Source organism: Ursus arctos, unplaced genomic scaffold (assembly GCF_023065955.2).
Source record: "Ursus arctos isolate Adak ecotype North America unplaced genomic scaffold, UrsArc2.0 scaffold_25, whole genome shotgun sequence".
In the NCBI taxonomy this organism is placed as follows: Eukaryota; Metazoa; Chordata; class Mammalia; order Carnivora; family Ursidae; genus Ursus; species Ursus arctos.
The window spans coordinates 32970991-32991376 of NW_026622930.1; the positions used below are offsets into that span (position 1 = coordinate 32970991).

Consider the following 20386-nt stretch of genomic DNA (forward strand, 5'->3'; position numbering starts at 1 on the left):
AGCCCCGCATTGGGCTCCCTGCTCAGCAGCAAGCCTGCTTCTCCCTCTCCCACTCCCCCTGCTTGTGTTCCCTCTCTCCCTGCCTCTCATTCTGTCGAATAAATGAATAAAATCTTAAAAAAAAACAAACAATAGTCTAAGATAAACTGAAAGGGAATGATATAAGATATAAAGAAAAAAGTCTGATAATAGAAAACACTAAACACAAGTTGAATGATTTTTGCTTCATGTTCTCTGATATATCATTTTCAGTACCTTATACAGTGCCTTGTTTTTTCTAGAGATATCCTACTTCCTTTTCTGTTTTTTTGCTCCTCTTTACTTTCGGGGGAAAATAGAGGGCAGAGAACTGACTTTTTCTTTTGCCATTATTGATGTTGAAAAGAGATTGAGATGATTTCTAAGTAACTTAACATCTAATATTTAACTAGTGCTTGTTATCTGTCATATAATTTACTGGTAATTTTATACTACACTCAGAATACCCATGAGGTAGTCATTATATATTATATATTACCTTCCAGCTTTTTATATGTAAACACAAATTGCTCACACCTTTGACAGATACTACTTACCCTTTAGTTCTAATATTTAAATATTTCTACATCTGATACAGAAGATAAAATTATTATTTTTGTCAGCACTAGAGTTGGATAGCAACACATTATTCAACAAAAGGTTGAGATATATCTGTCTGAATTTATACTTATAAAATAAACCTCAGAAAAAAGAAATAGAAATAAGGATTTTTGTTTATTTTCTTTGAAATATTATTCTGTTTAACTTCTTCAAGCATATCAAATTAGAAAAGGCATAAACAGCCAGATATATTCAAACACATAAAAAGATTTTTAAAAACCCTCAAGATCAGTATCACTTACGAATATATAAAAATTCTTACCAAAATATTAGCAAACAGTTTTCAGCAATGTATAAAAAGAATGAAGAGAAAAAAAAGGAATGATATGACACAACCCAATGGAGTTTATTCTAAGAATGCAAGACTGGTTCTATATGTAAAAAAGTCAATCAACATAATCTATCACACTGACAGGCTAGAAAAAAATAGATCACATAATTATATGAATTTATGCAAAATGCATATCAATATCCACTCATGATAAAAACTCTCAGAAAAACTTGGACTAGAAACAGAACAGAAACTTTATCAAACTTAAAAGCTTTTACAAAAAGCCTACAAATGACATTATACTAATTGATTAAAGACTGAAGCCTTTCCCATAAGATCAGGAAAAAGGCAAGGATGTCTATTCTCATCATGGCTACTGAATACGGTGGTGGAAGTTCTACTTAGCACAACTGGCAAGAAAAAAAAAATCAAGGCATGCCAATCAGGAAGGAAGAAATAAAATTGTCCCTATTTGTAGATAACATAAATGTATTGAAAATATGAAACTCTCAAAAAAAAAAAAAAAAGCAACAGAAAATACCCTCCTAGAACTAATTGTACTAGTATTTAAGCAAGGTTGTAGTACATAAGATCAATATACAAATTATATTACTACAAAGAACAAACTCATGGTTGCCAGAGGGGAGGGGCGGGGAGGAGGGTGATGGGTGAAATGGGTGAAGGGGATTGGGAGGTATATAAGTTTCAAGTTATGGAATGAGTAAATCCCAGGGATGAAAGGTACAGCACAGGGAACACATAATGTTGTATGGTAACAGATGGTAGCTACATTTGTGGTGAGCATAGCATAACGTATAAAGTTGTCAAATCATTATGTTGTATACCTGAAAGTGATGTACTATTGTGTGTCAACTATACTTCAATAAAAAAAATTAAAAATAAAATACCATTTACAGATTTCTGATGTCCAGTACTGCATGTTAGAAGCTTGGGGGTTGCCACTCCATCCTAATGACAAGTAAAAGTCTGAATGGACTGAAAAATCAACTCTTTCTGGATCTGTAAGAGATGGGAGATACAGGGCAAACTGCTGTCTCCAAGACTGAAGAGACCAACAGGCAAAACAGAAAGTTCTGGCTTACCAGATCAGAGACTCACAAGGAAACAGCTACAGGAAACAGTCCTGAGGTGGGAAAACCTGGTTTGTAATTGATGAATTGCTGGATGCTTGGTATGGACAAGTGGAAGTTAAAAATTCTAGGAGGACCCAGTCATAGGGGAGCCTTCAAAATATTGAGATTTACTTCCAAGAGCATAACCAGGTTCCTACAGAAGATAATGAAGAAAAATCCTTGTGCTTCCAGAAAGGGGAGAGGAAAGGAACCATTCTGAAATACTGTTAGCACTGTATTCTTCTTAGTAAGGCCTGACTTCAGGGTAAGTAGTTAATCAGAGCATAATCTGCTGGGATATTATCAGAGCCTAACTGACCTGGAAGAAGCAATACATCCAACTTCTGCTCACTAGTCATGCTGTCCCACCTAAGGTTGGGGGTGGTGGTGAGAAAGAAATGAGAAACATTTGTGAGGTGCAAAGCCCAGAGGCATAGGCTCACTAAAGGACTGAGACCTAATTATAGGACTACAGAACACCTCCCCTCCCCCAAATCTCATCACCATATTACTAAAGGACATCTAAAACATTTCTTTTTTTGTGGAGAAAGGGGAACCTCTTGCATTGCTGGTGTGAATGCAAATTGGGGGAGCCACTCTGGAAAACAAGATGGAGATTCTGCAAAAAGATATAAATAGAACTACCCTATGGTTCAGCAACTGCACTACTAGATATTTACGCAAAGAATACAAAAATTCTAATTTAAAGGGATACATGCACCCTGATGTTTATAGCAGCATTATCTACAATAGCCAAATTATGGAAATAGTCCAAATATCCATTGACTGATAAATGGATTAAGATGTGGCACGCACACACGCACGCGTGCACGTGCGCATGCGCACACATACACACGCGCACACACACACTGGAGTATTACCCACAAAAAAGAATGAAGTCTTGCCATCTGCAATGATGTAATGAAACTACAGAGTACTATGCTAAGTGAAAAAGTGAAATAAGTCAGTCAGAGGAAAATAAATACCATATGATTTCACTCACATGTGGAATTTAGGAAAAAAACAAATGCGCATGGGGGGCGGGGAAGAGAAGCAAACCAAGAAACAGACTCTTAACTTTAGAGGACAAACTGATGGTTACCAGAGGGGAAGTGGGTGGTGGGATGGGTTAAACAGGTGATGGGAATAAGGATTATGATGAGCACTGGGTGTTGTATGTAACTGCTGAATGCTAAACTGCTCACCTGAAAGTAGTATTACACTGTATATTAACTAACTGGAATTTAAATAAAAACTTAAAAAATAATCTAAAAAGAAACACAGTTCCTTTTTATCTAGTATACAATGTATGGCTATCAAGAAAAAAAATTATAAAGGCATACTAAAAGGCAAAAAAAAATTTTTTTTTAAAAGAGAGCAAACATCAGAACTAGACACGGCAGGGATTTTGGAATTATCAGACCAGCAAATTAAAACTAAGATTAATATGCTAAGGGTTGTAATGAATAAAGTAGATAACATGCAAAAAACAGATGGGTAATGTAAGCAGAAAGTTAGAACCTAATAAAAGAACTAAAAAGAAATGCTAGGCATAAAAAAAAATTGAATAGTAATGAAGAATGTCTTTGATGGGCTCATTAGTAGACCAAACACAGTTGAGAAAAGAATTTCTGAGCTACAGGTTATATCAATAGAACCCTTGAAAACTGCAAAGCAAAAAGAATAAAGACTGAAAACAAAATAATAAAATATCCAGGGATTGTGGGATAACTACAGAACGAATAACATACGTGTAATGGGAATACTAGAAGAGAGAAAAGAACAGAAGAAATACTTGAAACAATAATTCTTGAGAATTTCCCCAAATTAATGTCAGACACCAAACCACAGATTCAGGAAGCTCAGGAACTTCAAGTAGGATAAATGCAAAAATGAAAAACAAAAAAACCCCAAACTACACTTATGCATATAATTTCAAACTATGGAAAATCAAAGAAAAAGAATCCTGAAAGAAGTCAGAGAAAAAGCAAAACAAAACCCTTACCTAAAGAAGAACAAAGACAAGAATTACACCTGACTTTACGCCAGAAGCCATGTAAACAGGAAGAAAGTAGAGGGAAATATTTAAAGTGTTGTAAGAAAAGAATAACCGACTTAGAATTCTGTACACTGTGAAATTATCCTTTTAAAAGTGCAGGAGAAATAAAGCCTTCTCAAATAAAAATTGAGGGTATTTGTTGCCAGTAGATCTGCCTTGCACGAAATGTTAAAAGTTCTTTAGAGAAAAGGGAAATAATGTAGGTCCTTACATAGAGCATAAAAGATGGAATAAGTGAAAGTAAAATAAAAACTTATTTTTCTCATTCTTAATTGATCTAACATATAACAGTTTTTTCAAAATTATAACACCAATAATATATTCAGTTATATATTCTTATGTATATATCTTATGTGTATATGTATGCTTATAAGTGAAATGAGTGACAGCAATAATACAAAGGATGGGAGGAAGGAATTAGGATAATTTTATTACAAGGTATTCACACTATTTGTGAATATTATGGTGTCATTTGAAAGTGGACTTGGGTTAATTGTAAATGTATATTGTAAACTCGAAGGCAATCACAAAAAAAGTAAAACAAGAAGTATAGTCAATAGGCTAAGGAAGGAGAAAAAAACTGAATCATATATAAGGCTCAAAACAAACAAAAGGCAGGAAAAGCAAAAGATAAAAATAGGAATGAAGAACAGCAAAAATTGGAAAAAGTACTGAATATGGTAGACATTAATCCAACTATATTAATAATCACTATGAATGCCAATGGTCTAAATGCACCAATTAAAAGACAGATCGTTAGAATCCCAACTATATGTTGTCTAGAAAAGACCCACCTTAAATATAAAGATACATATAGGTTAAATGTAAATGGATATAGAAAAACATATCATGCTAACATTAATAAAAAAAAAGCAGGAGTAACTATATTAGTTTCAGACAGTTATCCATGCTAAAGAAGCACATTTGTAATAATAAAGGGTCAATTCCCCAAGAATACATAATGATCTGAACGTGCATGCACCTAACAACGCAGTATCAAACTTTGTGAGGTAAAAACTAAAAACTGCAAAGAGAAATAAGCCTAGTATCATTCTTAAAAACTGCAATACCATTCTGTCAGAAATGGACAGAATCATGCGTATCTGAGCAGAAAATGAGTAAGGACAAACGTGAACTCAGTAACTCCATCAAACAAATTCATATAATTGACATCTATAAACTACTTCATCCAATAATGGCAGGGTATACATTCTTCTAAAGCTCATGTGAAACATTCACCAAGGTAAGCCACTTTCTGGGCCATAACACACACCTTAACAAATTTAAAAGGATAGAAATTCTACAGTGTTTACTTTCAGACCACAATGGAATTAAACTAAAAATCAGTAACACAGAAATGACTGGAAAATCCCAGAGTATGTAGCTAATAAACAGCACACTTTTAAATAACACTGGGGTCAAAGAAGAAATATCAAGAGAAATTTTGAAATGTTTTGAAGTAAATAAAAATGAAAGGGGATAGGGGAATTGGCAAAACAGGTGAAGGGGATTAAGAAGTACAAATTTCTAGTTATCAAATAAATAACACAAAGAAATGAAATTAAAAAAATAGTAGGGAGAGAGGAAGGAGGAGAGGGAGAGATAGAAGGAGAGAGAAACTTTGAAATGCAGAGAAAGCAGTGCTTAGAGGGAAATTTATAGCATTGAATACAAATACTACTAAAAATAAAGATATTAAATCAATCATCTGAAATTCCACCTTAAGAAAACAGAAAAATAAAATGAAATTAATTCAAAGCAAGCAGAATAGAAATAACAATAATTACAGAAGAAATCAATGAAATGGAAAATTGGCAATCAATAGAGAAAATCCACAAAACCAAAACTAGTTCTTTGAAATGATAAATTGATAAGCCTCTAGCCAGGTTAAGTAAAAAAAGATAATACACAAATTACTAATATTAGAAGTAAAAGAAAGGACATCACTACAATTCCTATGCACATTAAAAAGACAAGAATAGTTTGAACAACTCCATACCCATAAATTTGATAACCTAGATGAAATGGACCATTATTTTAAAAATGCAATCTGCTAAAACTCACAACACAAAAGAGACAATCTAGATAGGCTTATTAACTTCTATTAAGGAAACTGAATCAATAATTAATAATCTTCCAAAAAGGAAGCACCAGGCTTGGATGTATTCAACAGTGAATTCTACCAAACATTTAAGGAAGAAATTACCACAATTCTCTATAATCTCTTAAAGAAGATGCAGAAGAAATACTTCTAAACTCATTCTAGGAGGATGGTATTACCCTAATGCCAAACAAAGCAAAGACATTGGAAGACAAAAAAAAAAAAAAAAAAGAAAAGAAAACTACAACCAATGTCTGTAAAAATCCTCAACAAAATATTAGCATATTGAATCAAATAATGTGTATAAAATTATACACCACAACCAAGTAGGATTAATCCCGGGTATGCATGGCAGGTGCAACATTTCAAAATCAATTAATATAATTCATCACAGGCTAAAAAAGAAAAGTCACATGATCATATCAATAGGTGCAGAACAATCATTTGACAAAATCCTACCCACTTGTGATCAAAACGTAGTAAACTAGAAATAGTGTGGACACGAGGGAAACGTCCTCAACTTGATAAAAAATATCCAGAAAAACCTACAGCTAATATATTACTTAATGGTGAGAAACTCTAAGCTTTCTTAGTAATGTCAAGTATAATATCCCCTCTCACCACTCCTTTTCAACACTGTACTGGAAATTTTACCTAATGCAATAGGACAAGAAAAGGAAATAAAAGGTATACAAACTGGGAAAGAAGAAATAAAACTGCTTTTGTTTATAGATGACATGGTCATCTATTTAAAAAATCCAAAAAAATCATCAATAAAAAACCTTCTGGAACTAATAAGTGATTATAGCAAGGTTGCAGAATACAAAGTTAATACACAAAAGCCAATCATTTTCCTATATACTGGCAATAAACAACTGAAACTTGAAATTAAAACACAATACCAGTTACATTAGCAGCCCCAAAATAAAAAAAACATATAATCTAAAAAAATCTGTATAATATCTATAAGGGGAAAACTACCAAACATTCAGTGAAATCAACAAAGAACTAAATAAAGTTCCTATCCCATATTCATGGATAAGAAGACTGAATATTGTCAGAATGTCAGTTCTTCCCAGCTTGATCTGCAATGGCAATCCGAATCAAAATTCCAGCAAATTATTTAATGGATATCTATAGACTGATCCTAAAGTTTCTATGGAGAGGCAAAGGATTCAAAATAGTCAACACAACACTGAAGCAGAATAAAGTTAGAGGACTTATGTTAACAGACTAGTTCTTTCTATAAAGTTATGGTAATCAAATAGTGTGGTATTGGTGAAAGAACACCAAATAAATGAATGGAACAGAATAGCGAGCCCAGAAATGGAGACACACATAAATATAGTCAACTGATTTTTGACAAAGGAGAAGCAATACAATGGAGAAAAGACAGTCTTTTCAACAAATGGTACCGGAACAACTGGACATCTACATGCAAGAAAATGAATCTAGATACAGACTTTACATCCTTCTCAAAAATTAACTCAAAATGGATCATAGAAAAAAATGGAAAGCATCTGTAGTCTCTCATTTCTTATGATGCCTTGATTTTTGTGTTCTGTCACTTTTTTTTTTTTTTTTTGTATGTGTATGATGTTCTAACTTCCTTAGAATTTTATCTGTGAGAAATCTCTGAGGTCTAAGTTGAAGCAGAATCCCTTGAGAGATGATTTACTTCTGTCAATTGCTCAGGACATTTTCAACCCAAAACCACTTTAAATTTTCCCTTATTTGATGCTTTTCATACTGCATAAGTAGTTCCAACATGAGCCATCAAGAGGTTATAATACAGAGGGGAGAACAGCTGGACTCAACTCCCTTCCAAAGCTAAGGAGATACCTGAAGGATCATTCTTAAAAAATACACTAAATTGATCCTGTGCTCTGGATGTTATGATCTATAAGTGGACTAAAACTGCACAGAATTGCCATGCTCTGTGCAAGGATCTGAAGATACTGTAAGGAAATTGAAACATGTTATTCAGGTTGTGTATTAAATGACTCCTGATGAATGGGTCTCAGCTATGATAAAACTCTGATGGGGCTTATAATATATAGCAAACTATACATGCTGGGTGGGAGGAGGGGAAAGGTGTCAGCTTCCCTGAGCAGAGGTGGTCATTCACCTCAAGTCTGTCTCACTTGTCTTTTGCAACTTGGTGCACTTCCTCTGATATTGAATTTAGAAGTTGTGCCTAAGTATTGTAGAATTGTCCCAAGAAAATGTACCTGCTGTGTATGTTGTATTTCCTATCCTAAAGCATTTTTTAAAAATTGTGGTAAAATACATACACCATAAAATTTATCATTTTAATTAATTTTAAGTGCATAGTTCACTGGCTTAACTACATTAAAGTTATTCTGCAACCATCATCACTGTCCATCTCCAGAACTTTTTTGTCATCCTACACTGATACTCTGTGCCCATTAATCAATAACTTCCTGTTCTACCCTTCCAGCCCCTTATAACCATGTTCTACTTTCCATGTATTTGGCTATTCTAGATACCTCACACTAAGTGAAATCAGTATTTGTCCTTTTTGTGTCTAGTTTATTTTACTCAGCATGTCTCCAAGATTCATCCGTGTCATATATCAGCAGCTCATTCATTTTTAAGGCTAATATTCCATTGTATGTATATAACACATTTTGTTTATCCATTCATCTGTCAATGGACTTTAGGTTGCTTTCACCTTTTGGCTATTGTGCATAACGCTATGAACACTGGTGTACAAGTATCTGTTCAAGTCTCTGCTTTCAGTTCCGCCAGAAGTGGAATTACTATACCATATGGTAATTCATTGTTTAATTTTTTTTGAAAAACTGTCATACTACTTTGAACAATGGCACCAGTAATGAAGGGTTCCAATTTTTCCACATCCTTTCCTAACACTTTTTATTTTGTTTGTTTGTTTATAATAGCTATCCTAGTGGCTGTGAGGTAGTATCTCACTGTGGCTTTGATTAACATATCTCCAATGATTAATGCTGTTGAACACCTTATCATGTGCTTATTGGCCACTGTATATCTTCCCTGGAGAAATATCTATTCATTTTTAAATTAGGTTGTTTGTTTTTGTGTTGGAGTTCTTTATATATTCTGGATATTAAATCCTTATCAGATACATGATTTGCAAATGTTTCTCCCATTCTACTTTGTTGATAGTGTCCTTGAAGGCACAAAGGTTTTAATACTGATTAAGTCCAAATAATCCTCTTTTTTGTTGTTGTTGCCTATAATGTGGGTGTCATTCAAGAAAAGCACTGCCAAATCTAATGTCATGAAGCCTTTCCCGATGTTTTCTTCCGTGAGATTTACAATTTTAGTTTTTACATTTAGGTCTTTGATACATTTTGAGTTAATTTTAGTATATGGTATTTGGTAAGGGTCCAACTTTATTCTTTTGCCTGTAGATATCCAGTTCTCCCAAAACCACTTGTTGAAGACTGTCTTTTTCTCACTGAATTGTCTTGGTACCCCTCCCAAAAATCATCTGACCTTTTATGCAAAAGTTTATTTCTGCCTCCCTATTCAATTCCATTGGCCTAAAAATCTGACCTAATGCTAGTACAACTTTTTTGATTATTGTAACCTTGCAGTCAGTTTGATATCAGGGAGCAGGAGTCAACCTGCTTTGTTTTTCTTTTTTAAGGTTGTTTTGTCTCTTTGGGGCACCTGGAGAGTCCATATAAATTTTAGAATGGATTTTTCTATTTCTGCAAAAAGTTATGTTGCTATATTTTGATAGGGATTGAATTAAATTTGCAAATTGCTTTGGGTAGTACTGACATCTTAACAATATTAGGACTTCCAAACCATAAACAGGGGGTTTACGTCCATTCATTTAAATCTTCTTTAATTTCTGTCAGCAAAGTTTTATAGTTTTCAGTGTACAAGTCTCTCAGGTCCTTGATTAAGTTAATTATTAAGTATTTTATTCTTTTTGATGAGATTTTAAGGGGAATTGTTTTCAAAATTTCCTTTTTGCATTTTTCTTTGTTAACATATGGGAACACAACTCATGTTTGCATATTTTTTTTAATTAAAAAAATTTTTTTTATTATATTATGTTAGTCACCATACAGTACATCCCTGGTTTCTGATGTAAAGTTCGATGATTCATTAGTTGCGTATAACACCCAGTGCACTATGCAATACGTGCCCTCCTTACTACCCATCACCAGTCTATCCCATTCCCGCACCTCCCTCCCCTCTGAAGCCCTCAGTTTGTTTCTCAGAGTCCATAGTCTCCCATGCTTCATTCCCCCAAAATTTCCTTTTTGCATTTTTCATTGTTAATGTATGGGAACACAACTCATTTTTGCATGTTGGTTATGTATCTTCAACTCTGCTGAGTATGTGTATTGGTTCTAATAGTGTGTGTGTGTGTGTGTGTGTGTGTGTGTGTGGGTGTGTAATTGTTAGGGTTTTCTACAAATAAGATCATGTCAAACAGAAATAAATTTACTTCTCCCTTCTCAATTTAGATACCTTTTATTCCTGTAATCTGTTACCATGCTGTGTATTTATTTTAATTTTCAAAGCCTCCAGCATAAAGATGATGGACTTATTCCAAAGTACTTAGAATCAACTCCTGCTGATTAATTTTCCATTCACTCAGCAGTCCAGTCCTCAGCAATTACGTAGATTCAGAAGGTAAAAGAGGAATTAAACCAGAAAAATCTTTCAATAAGACAAAAGTGCTATTTCTATACTGGATCAGGAAAGCTATGAAGAGTTACTTTAACGTTGCAAAGAATAAGTTCTCCAGCTAAACTGTGGGATCCTTAAGGACAGGACCATGCCTTAATTATCTTTCTATCCTTAGTATCCCTGATGGTTAATATAGGGCCTAGCAAATAGAGTATTATTATGTTTGCTGAATCAGATTTTTATTACAAAGGAATTAACAAGAAATGAAGTTCAATTTTTTCTTGACTATACCCTTGCATGCCAAGAAAAAGTTCTTGTATGTTCAAAGGGCACTACTTAATTCCACAGTGAAAAGGGATCAAATGTGACCCCTGACCTCAGAAGTGTAGGTAATGTAAGTATGGTTAAAAAAAAGAACAGCATAAGGGTGCCTGGGTGGAACAGTCAATTAAGCGTCTGACTCTCACTTTTGGCTCAGGTCTGAACTCAGGGTCATGAGATTGAGCCCTGCGCCGGGCTCTGTGATCAGCATGGAGTCTACTCGAGTTTCTTTCTCCTTCTTCCTCTGCCCTTCCCCCCTGTATGCTCTCTCTGAAATAAATAAATAAATAAATAAATAAATAAATAAATAAATCTTAAAAAAAACAAAAGAATAGCATAAAAGAATCAATGTAAGTTCCTTAAAGATCAGCATGGACTTTTAAATTTAAAATTTCTACATGCTGTTGTAATTCTTTTTTGGTCTTACTTAAATTAAATGTTATAGTACCTGTGACAGCAAAAAGACTATAGTAACTAATGACCAATTCACATTTCCCTGTAGTTGTGCTTCAGGTGTCTGCTATTAATGGGATATGAACCCTGTCTAAATAACAGAGGGGCATTATGGTTCATACTCCATGTGTTATGTAGATGTACTTAGTTTTGTATTCATATTGCACACAGGATGAATAAATGGCTATACATAATGATTATGAAACCATGCAATTATAAAGCTGCTGTGTATTTTTAGATTGCTCTGAGATCAACTGCCTATTAATCAGTGGTCAATAAATCAACAGATTTTCACTAAGTTGATACTTCTGTCTTTAATTTAAATGATGTATGTTGAGAGGGCCCAGTGCATGAGCGCTCAAGAAATGGAAGCTCGGGAGGGAGTTAAGATGGCGGAGGACTAGGGGGCCCCTTTATCAGCCGGTCCCCTGAGTCGAGCTGGATAGGTACCAGACCAGCCTGAACATCCACAGAATCAGCCTGAGACGCAGGAAGATACATCTGGATCTCTACAAATGAACATCTCCAGTGATGAGTATTGAGGTACGAAGTGGGGAGCTGTGAAACCGCACACAGATATCGGAAGATAAACAGAAGGGGGAGGGAGCCACCACGTTCGGGCCGGGAAGCGGTAGCCACCTGCACGGGGGAGCGGGCAGACTCGCGGACCGGCACGCGAGAGAGAGCAGACTGAGACTGTGAGCCGGAAAACGCGCAACCAGACTGAAAACCGGAGCTCCTGTGTGCTCACTGGAACCAGACTGAGACCGGGAGCTCCAGAGCGCGCGAGGGCAGCTGGTGGCTGGCAGTGTTAGAAACACAAAAGACAGAGACGCGCCGGCCCTGGAAGTGAGGGCTGGGACGCCGGGTGTGTGGCGCACATCCCAGGACACTGCAGGGTTGAGCATCACCAACAGAAACAGAGTTAAAGTGGCCAGAACATCAGTGGAGAACGGTCCGCGATCCCTCTGTTCTGAGACAGAGGCTGAGATTCGGCTACTGCTACTCTGACTCTCAGAAGAGTCACAGCAAACCGCCAGGGAAAGCCGCCAAAGAACAAAATACCGGCTCACAGTGTGCCCATCCCCAACCCCACTCGCAGGGGACACGGAGACTCTACCCAAACAGGGTTGCCTGAGTATCAGCGCGGCAGGCCCCTCCCCCAGAAGGCAGGCTGAAAAATCAAGAAGCCCACATCCCTAAGATCCCTATAAAACAAGGGCGCACGGCCTGGGTCCTGGTCAATATTGGGCTCTGGACAACCCCACAACTTCTCCTCATCAGAATGATGAGAAGGAGAAATTCCCCCCCAGCAAAGAAAAGACAAAGTGTCTGTGGCCTCTGCCACAGAACTAATGGATATGGATGTAACCAAATTATCAGAAATGGAATTCAGAGTAACAATGGTCAAGATGATGTGTAGACTTGAAAAAAGTATTAACGAAAATGTTAATGAGATATAGAATCTCTAAGGGCGGAAATGAGAGCGAATCTGGGAGAAATTAAAAATTCTATGAGCCAAATGCAATCAAAACTAGAGGCTCTGACGATCAGGGTAAATGAGGCAGAGGAATGGATTAGCGAATTGGAGGATGGGTTAGAAGAAAAAGCGAAAATAGAAGCTGGACTTAAAAAAATCCACGCCCACGAATGTAGGTTACAGGAGATTACTGACTCAATGAAACGATCCAACGTCAGAATCATCGGCATCCCCGAGGGGGTGGAGAAAAAGAGGTCTAGAAGAGATATTTGAACAAATTGTAGCTGAAAACTTCGCTAATCTAGTGAGGGAAACAAACATTCGTGTCCAAGAGGCAGAGAGGACCCCTCCCAATCTCAACCACAACAAACCTACACCACGTCACGTCATAGTGCATTTCGCAAATATTAGATCCAAGGATACAGTATTGAAAGTGGCCAGGGCAAAGAAATTTCTCACGAACCAAAGCAAAGGTATCAGAATTACGTCAGACCTGTCTACACAGACCTGGAATGAGAGAAAGGCATGTGGGTGGGCATTTTTAAAGCTCCTTCAGAGAAAACATGCAGCCAAGGATCCTTTATCCAGAAAGGCTGTCATTCAGAATTGATGGAGAGATAAAGACCTTCCAGAATCGCCAGTCATTGACCAATTTTGTAACCATGAAACCAGCCCTACAGGAGATATTAAGGGGGGTTCTATAAAAGTAAAAAGGCCCCAAGAGTGATACAGAACAGAAAGTCACAATCTATAGAAACAAAGACTTTACAGGCATCATGGCATCATTAAAATCATCTCTCTCAATATTCAGTGTCAATGTAAATGGCCTAAATGCTCCCATAAAGCACCACAGGGTTTCAGATTGGATAAAAAGACATGACCCATCCATTTGCTGTCTACAAGAGACTCATTTTGAACCTAAAGATACATCCAGACTGAAAGTAAAGGGATGGAATACCATCTTCCATGCCAATGGACCTCAAAAGAAAGCTGGGGTAGCAATTCTCATATCAGACAGATTGGATTTTAAACTAAAGACTATAGTTAGAGACACAGAAGGGCACTATATTATTCTTAAAGGATGTATCCAGCAAGTGGATATGACAATTATAAATATATATGCCCCCACCAGGGGAGCAGCAAGATATACAAGCCAACTCTTAACCAGAATAAAGAGACATATAGATGAAAATACATTAATAGTAGGGGACCTCAACACTCCACTATCAGAAACAGACAGAACACCCATGTAAAAAATCGACAAAGAAACAAGGGCTTTGAATGCCATACACGACAAGTTGGACCTCATAGATATATATAGAACACTGCACCCCAGAACCAAAGAATACTCATTCGATTCTAATGCCCAAGGAACATTCTCAAGAATAGACCATGTTCTGGGACACAAAAGAGGTCTCAACCGATACCAAAAGACTGGGATTATTCCCTGCATATTCTCAGACCACAACACTTTGAAATTGGAACTCAACCACAAGGAAAAATTTGGAAGAAACTCAAACACTTGGAGACTAAGAACCGTCCTGCTCAGGAATGATTCAATAAACCAGGAAATCAAAAATCAATTTAAACAATTTATGGAGACCAACGAGAATGAAAACACAATGGTCCAAAACCTATGGGATACTGCAAAGGCAGTCCTAAGGGGAAAATACATAGCCATCCAAGCCTCACTCAAAAGAATAGAAAAATCTAAAATGCAGTTTTTATATTCTCACCTCAAGAAGCTGGAACAGCAACAGTGGGAGCACAGTAGAGAAGATCAACAGAACCAGAAGCTGGTTCTTTGAAATAAATAAAATTGACAGACCACTGGCAAGACTTATCCAAAAGAATAGAGAAAGGACCCAAATTAATAAAATTATGAATGAAAAGGGAGAGGTCACAACCAATACCAATGAAATTGGAAGGATTATTAGAAACTTTTATCAACAGCGTTATGCCAATAAATTAAGCAATCTGGAAGAGATGGAGGACTTCCTGGAAACCTATAAACTACCAAGACTGAAAGAGGAAGAAATTGATTTTTTAAACAGGCCAATTAACTATGAAGAGATTGAGTCAGTGATAAAAAACCTTCCAAAAAACAAAACTCCAGGCCCGGACGGTTTTCCTGGGGAATTCTACCAAATATTCAAAGAAGAAATAATACCTATTCTCGTAAAGCTATTTCAAAAAATAGAAACAGAAGGAAAGCTATCAAACTCATTCTATGAGGCCAATATTACCTTGATCCCCAAACCAGGCAAAGACCCCATCAAAAAGGAGAATTACAGACCGATTTCCCTAATGAATATGGATGCCAAAATCCTCAACAAGATCCTGGCTAATAGAATCCAACAGTACATTAGAAGGATTATCCATCATGACCAAGTGGGATTCATCCCTGGGATGCAAGGGTGGTTCAACATTTGCAAATCTATCATGTCTTAGATTTTATCCAGAAAGAAAAATTCAAAAATCATATGATTCTCTCAATAGATGCAGAAAAAGCATTTGACAAAATACAGCATCCTTTCCTGATTAAAACCCTTCAGAGTGTAGGAATAAAGGGTACATTCCTCAATCTCATAAAAACCATCTGTGAAAAGCCTATAGCAAATATCATTCTCGATGGGGAAAAGCTGGAAGCCTTTCCCTTAAGATCAGGAACACGACAAGGATGCCCACTCTCACCACTATTATTCAACATAGTACTAGAAGTCCTTGCAACAGCAATCAGACAACAAAAAGGGATAAAAGGTATCCAAATAGGCAAAGAAGAAGTCAAACTGTCTCTCTTCGCAGATGACATGATACTTTATATGGAAAACCCAAAAGAATCCACTCCCACACTATTAGAAGTTATAGAACAATTCAGTAATGTGGCGGGATACAAAATCAATGCTCAGAAATCAGTTGCATTTCTATACACGAATAATGAGACTGAAGAAAGAGAAATTAGGGAATCCGTCCCATTTACAATAGCACCAAAAACCACATGTTACCTTGGAATTAACCTAACCAGAGATGTAAAGGACCTATATTCTAGAAACTACAAATCACTCTTGAAAGACATTGAAGAAGACACAAAAAGATGTAAAAATATTCCATGCTCATGGATTGGAAGAATTAACATAGTTAAAATGTCCATGCTACGCAGAGCAATCTACACTTTCAATGCTATCCCGATCAAAATACCGAGGACATTTTTCAAAGAACTGGAAGAAATAGCCCTTAAATCTGTATGGAACCAGAAAAGGCCCCGAATCGCCAAGGAATTGTTGAAAAGGAAAAACAAAGCTGGGGGCATCACAATGCCGGATTTCAAGCTGTACTACAAAGCTGTGATCACAAAGACAGCATGGTATTGGCACAAAAACAGACACACAGACCAATGGAACAGAATAGAGAAGCCAGAAATGGACCCTCGGCTCTTTGGGCAACTAATTTTTGACAAAGCAGGAAAAAACATCCGGTGGAAAAAAGACAGTCTCTTCAATAAATGGTGCTGGGAAAATTGGACAGCTACATGCAAAAAAATGAAACTTGACCACTCTCTCACACCATACACAAAGATAAACTCTAAATGGATGAAAGACCTCGATGTGTGATAGGAATCCATCAAAATCCTAGAGGAGAACATAGGCAGCAACCTCTATGACATCAGCCATGGCAACCTTTTTCATGTCACATCTCCAAAGGCAAGAGAAACAAAAGAAAAAATGAACTTGTGGGACTTCATCAAGATAAAAAGCTTCTGCACAGCCAAGGAAACAGTCAAAAAACTAAGAGGCAGCCCACAGAATGGGAGAATATATTTGCAAATGATACTACAGATAAAAGACTGGTATCCAAGATCTACAAAGAACTTCTCAAACTCAATACACGAGAAACAAATAAACAAATCATAAAATGGGCAGAAGATATGAACAGACACTTTTCCAATGAAGACATACAAATGGCTAACAGACACATGAAAAAATGTTCAAAATCATTAGCCATCAGGGAAATTCAAATCAAAAACACACTGAGATACCACCTTACGCCAGTTAGAATAGCAAAAATAGACAAGGCAAGAAACAACAATTGTTGGAGAGGATGTGGAGAAAGGGGATCCCTCCTACATTGTTGGTGGGAATGCAAGTTGGTACAGCCACTCTGGAAAACAGTGTGGAGGTCCCTTAAAAAGTTAAAAATTGAGCTACCCTATGACCCAGCCATTGCACTACTGGGTGTTTACCCCAAAGATACAGACATAGTGAAGAGAAGGGCCATAGCACCCCAATGTTCATAGCAGCATTGTCCACAATAGCTAAACTGTGGAAGGAGCCGAGATGCCCTTCAACAGATGACTGGATTAAGAAGTTGTGGTCCATATATACAATGGAATATTACTCAGCTATCAGAAAGAACAAATTCTCAACACTTGCTGCAACATGGACGGCACTGGAGGAGATAATGCTAAGTGAAATAAGTCAAGCAGAGAAAGACAATTATCATATGATTTCTCTCATCTATGGAACATAAGAACTAGGAAGATCGGTAGGGGAAGAAAGGGATAAAGAAAGGGGGGTTAATCAGAAGGGGGAATGAAACATGAGAGACTATGGACTATGAGAACAAACTGAGGGCCTCAGAGGGGAGGGGGGTGGAGGAATGGGATAGACAGGTGATGGGTAGTAAGGAGGGCACGTATTGCATGGTGCACTGGGTGTTATATGCAACTAATGAATCATTGAACTTTACATCGTAAACCGGGGATGTACTGTATGGTGACTAACATAATATAATAAAAAATCATTAAAAAAAAAAAAGAATAGATGTCAACATCTATGTCAACAAAGGCATAGTTTTAAATATACTAACTTAATATACTACTAATATATTATTAATTCAGCTTCTTTTTATGACCACCCATGAATATGCCTATTTACGTATCCTAACATACGAGAATAACTTTTTGGAAAAAACCTCCGCTGTTTTATTAAATTACCATTTGATGACAATTAATGAATATTAATTGATGATTACAAATAATCACATACAAAAATAATTTTACATCTTAATAAACTAGACTCTCCTCTGGGTTAGGATTGACACCTTTTAGCAAAGTATAATATTTTCTAAAAGTTTAAACATAATGTAAAAAAAAATTTGAAGGAAAATGGTCAAGATTTAACTAGACAGGATACTAAGACTCTTAACTCTGAGGAAAAAAAGGGAGCGAATTTAAGTGTTATTGACTGAAGTTTCTTATGTTTATCAGTCTATTGTAGTGATTAGTGGTATTGAATTAATTTTCTTTGCAACATGTTAGTGACTTTCTTACCTAGAGAGCATGCCCAGAGGTGTAACATTAAGTGATCCCATCAGCATTGCCAGGGCCATCCCTGGCGCTTCCCGTTCTATTACTTCTTTTGTGGCCTGTAATTAAAGATTAAATAGCAGACTGAGTGAAATTAGCCAAAAAGAAGGAAGGCAGAGTAGTAAAATTAACTTAAAAATAATTATAAATCATGCTTTCTATAGACCATACTTTGTAGTTCCCCAAATATTGTTTTTAAAGTATCAAGACTCAGTTCTTTGGGACCAGTGAATAAAAGCTGAGAACCAGGACATCCAGGGAACTTATATATATTAGCAGACTTTTCTCTTATCTCTTATAACTCAGAGGTATTTGATAGAAGTCTCATCTGATAATCTAAATTTTAAGACGTAGCCTTAGATTGCTATAACAGCTCAATAGATTTTGATAGGGTAAGAAATCTGGGTACTTTTTGACTATTACACATGAAATAATTAATCCCTAAAACCTGAGATCATTTTTTATCTCTCCCAGCTCTATGATTTTATGACATAATTAAAACGAACTCAGGAAGTCACCATGTCAACTTTCTCATGTATTGGGCAGAAGAAAAACTCAATTTACCATCTTTATATTTTCAATACAAATTAACTATCTAATTATTTTAAAAAAGAATCAGTGAAGTGGCAGGATTCCACTATACAACAGAAGTTTTAAATACGGCGTTTTTAAGACAAGTGTGTAAGTTAAACCTGAAATAAGAGAATGAAGACAGGAAAATCTCATTTTCTAAAGATCAATCAAAATAGGTATATATTTATATTGTGATGGTAAAGATATGTTTTAGGCTAAAAGTTATGAGTGGAATACATGACCAAATCCATTCCTAATCCTCTATTTCAATAGATGTTAACAGGTTACAATAATTGGGAGCAATATAGGAATAAAGCTTGCAAAATAAACTATTCCAGTAAATAAGAAGAAAGTCAAATGAAATAAAAGGCTATGGAGGAATATAGAGAAAGTTTGATTTTTTAAGTATTTTATTAGAAGTAGAGGGATAATACTAAATAAGACTGTAGCTCTGGGCAAAATTTAGGTTAAGGACTTGGCAAAAAAAAATGCATCAAGTATGTGTTAGATGCTGGTTGATGTTATAAACTTTTAAGATGCATATAAATTAGTTATTTAATACCTTATAATTATATAGAATAAAGGATTACCAGAATTAATGTGATCTACTGGTCCACTGAATCCCAGCATAATGCAGTATTTAACAAGGCAGAAATTTTAAAGAACTGTCAACACTACCATTATGCTTTTCAATAAAACCTGCCTTAAAAATAGAGAATTTTTAAATTCTCTAAGAAATTCTTAAATTCCTAAGTTTGGGAGTTAATTACTTTCATTTAAATATACAGCTAAAAGATGTCAAGCTAGCATTATTCAGAATCTATCTGTTGTTTTCCAAATTCAAACTACCTGGTATGATTTTGAGGTCTCCTGAGAAGAAACACTATTTCTATATTACAAACCGCTTTATTGATGTTTACAACTTTTTCTTAGAGACTGTAAAATCTTAGAGTCTTAAAAATCGAGCATGTAGTATTATGGAGAACAATCTTAAAAGAATTCTTTCAATAGGGCTAATATTCATTATCTGCTTGAAAAAGTCACATAAGCAATGTTCAACATTTAATGAATTTGGGATCATGTAAAGATGAAGTACTCCAAAGTACAGTAGCACACTTTATTTAAGGGCAAATGAAAAAAATATATATAAATAGCTGAGAAGAAGTCTTTCACTTAAACAGATACTTCAAATAACAACATTTATCCATCCATACAACAAATATTTATTAAGCATCTATTATGTACTAGGTATTATTCTAGGCAGTGATATTACAATAGTGAATAGAACACACTTCTAAGAGTGTGTAAATTCAGTTTCACCTACTACATGAAAAA

At 35.8% G+C, this 20386-nt stretch overlaps 1 protein-coding gene across 29 annotated transcripts in view; it reads right to left on the reverse strand.

Moving 5' to 3' along the window:
- GPHN (gephyrin) overlaps positions 1–20386 on the reverse strand; it is a 603331-nt gene that overhangs the window by 248933 nt on the left and 334012 nt on the right. For all 29 annotated transcript variants that reach the window (XM_048219788.2, XM_048219795.2, XM_048219804.2 and 26 more), the window contains one exon: positions 18443–18537. In XM_048219788.2, coding sequence (XP_048075745.1) covers positions 18443–18537 — 95 coding nt within the window. The remainder of the gene's footprint in view (positions 1–18442; positions 18538–20386) is intronic.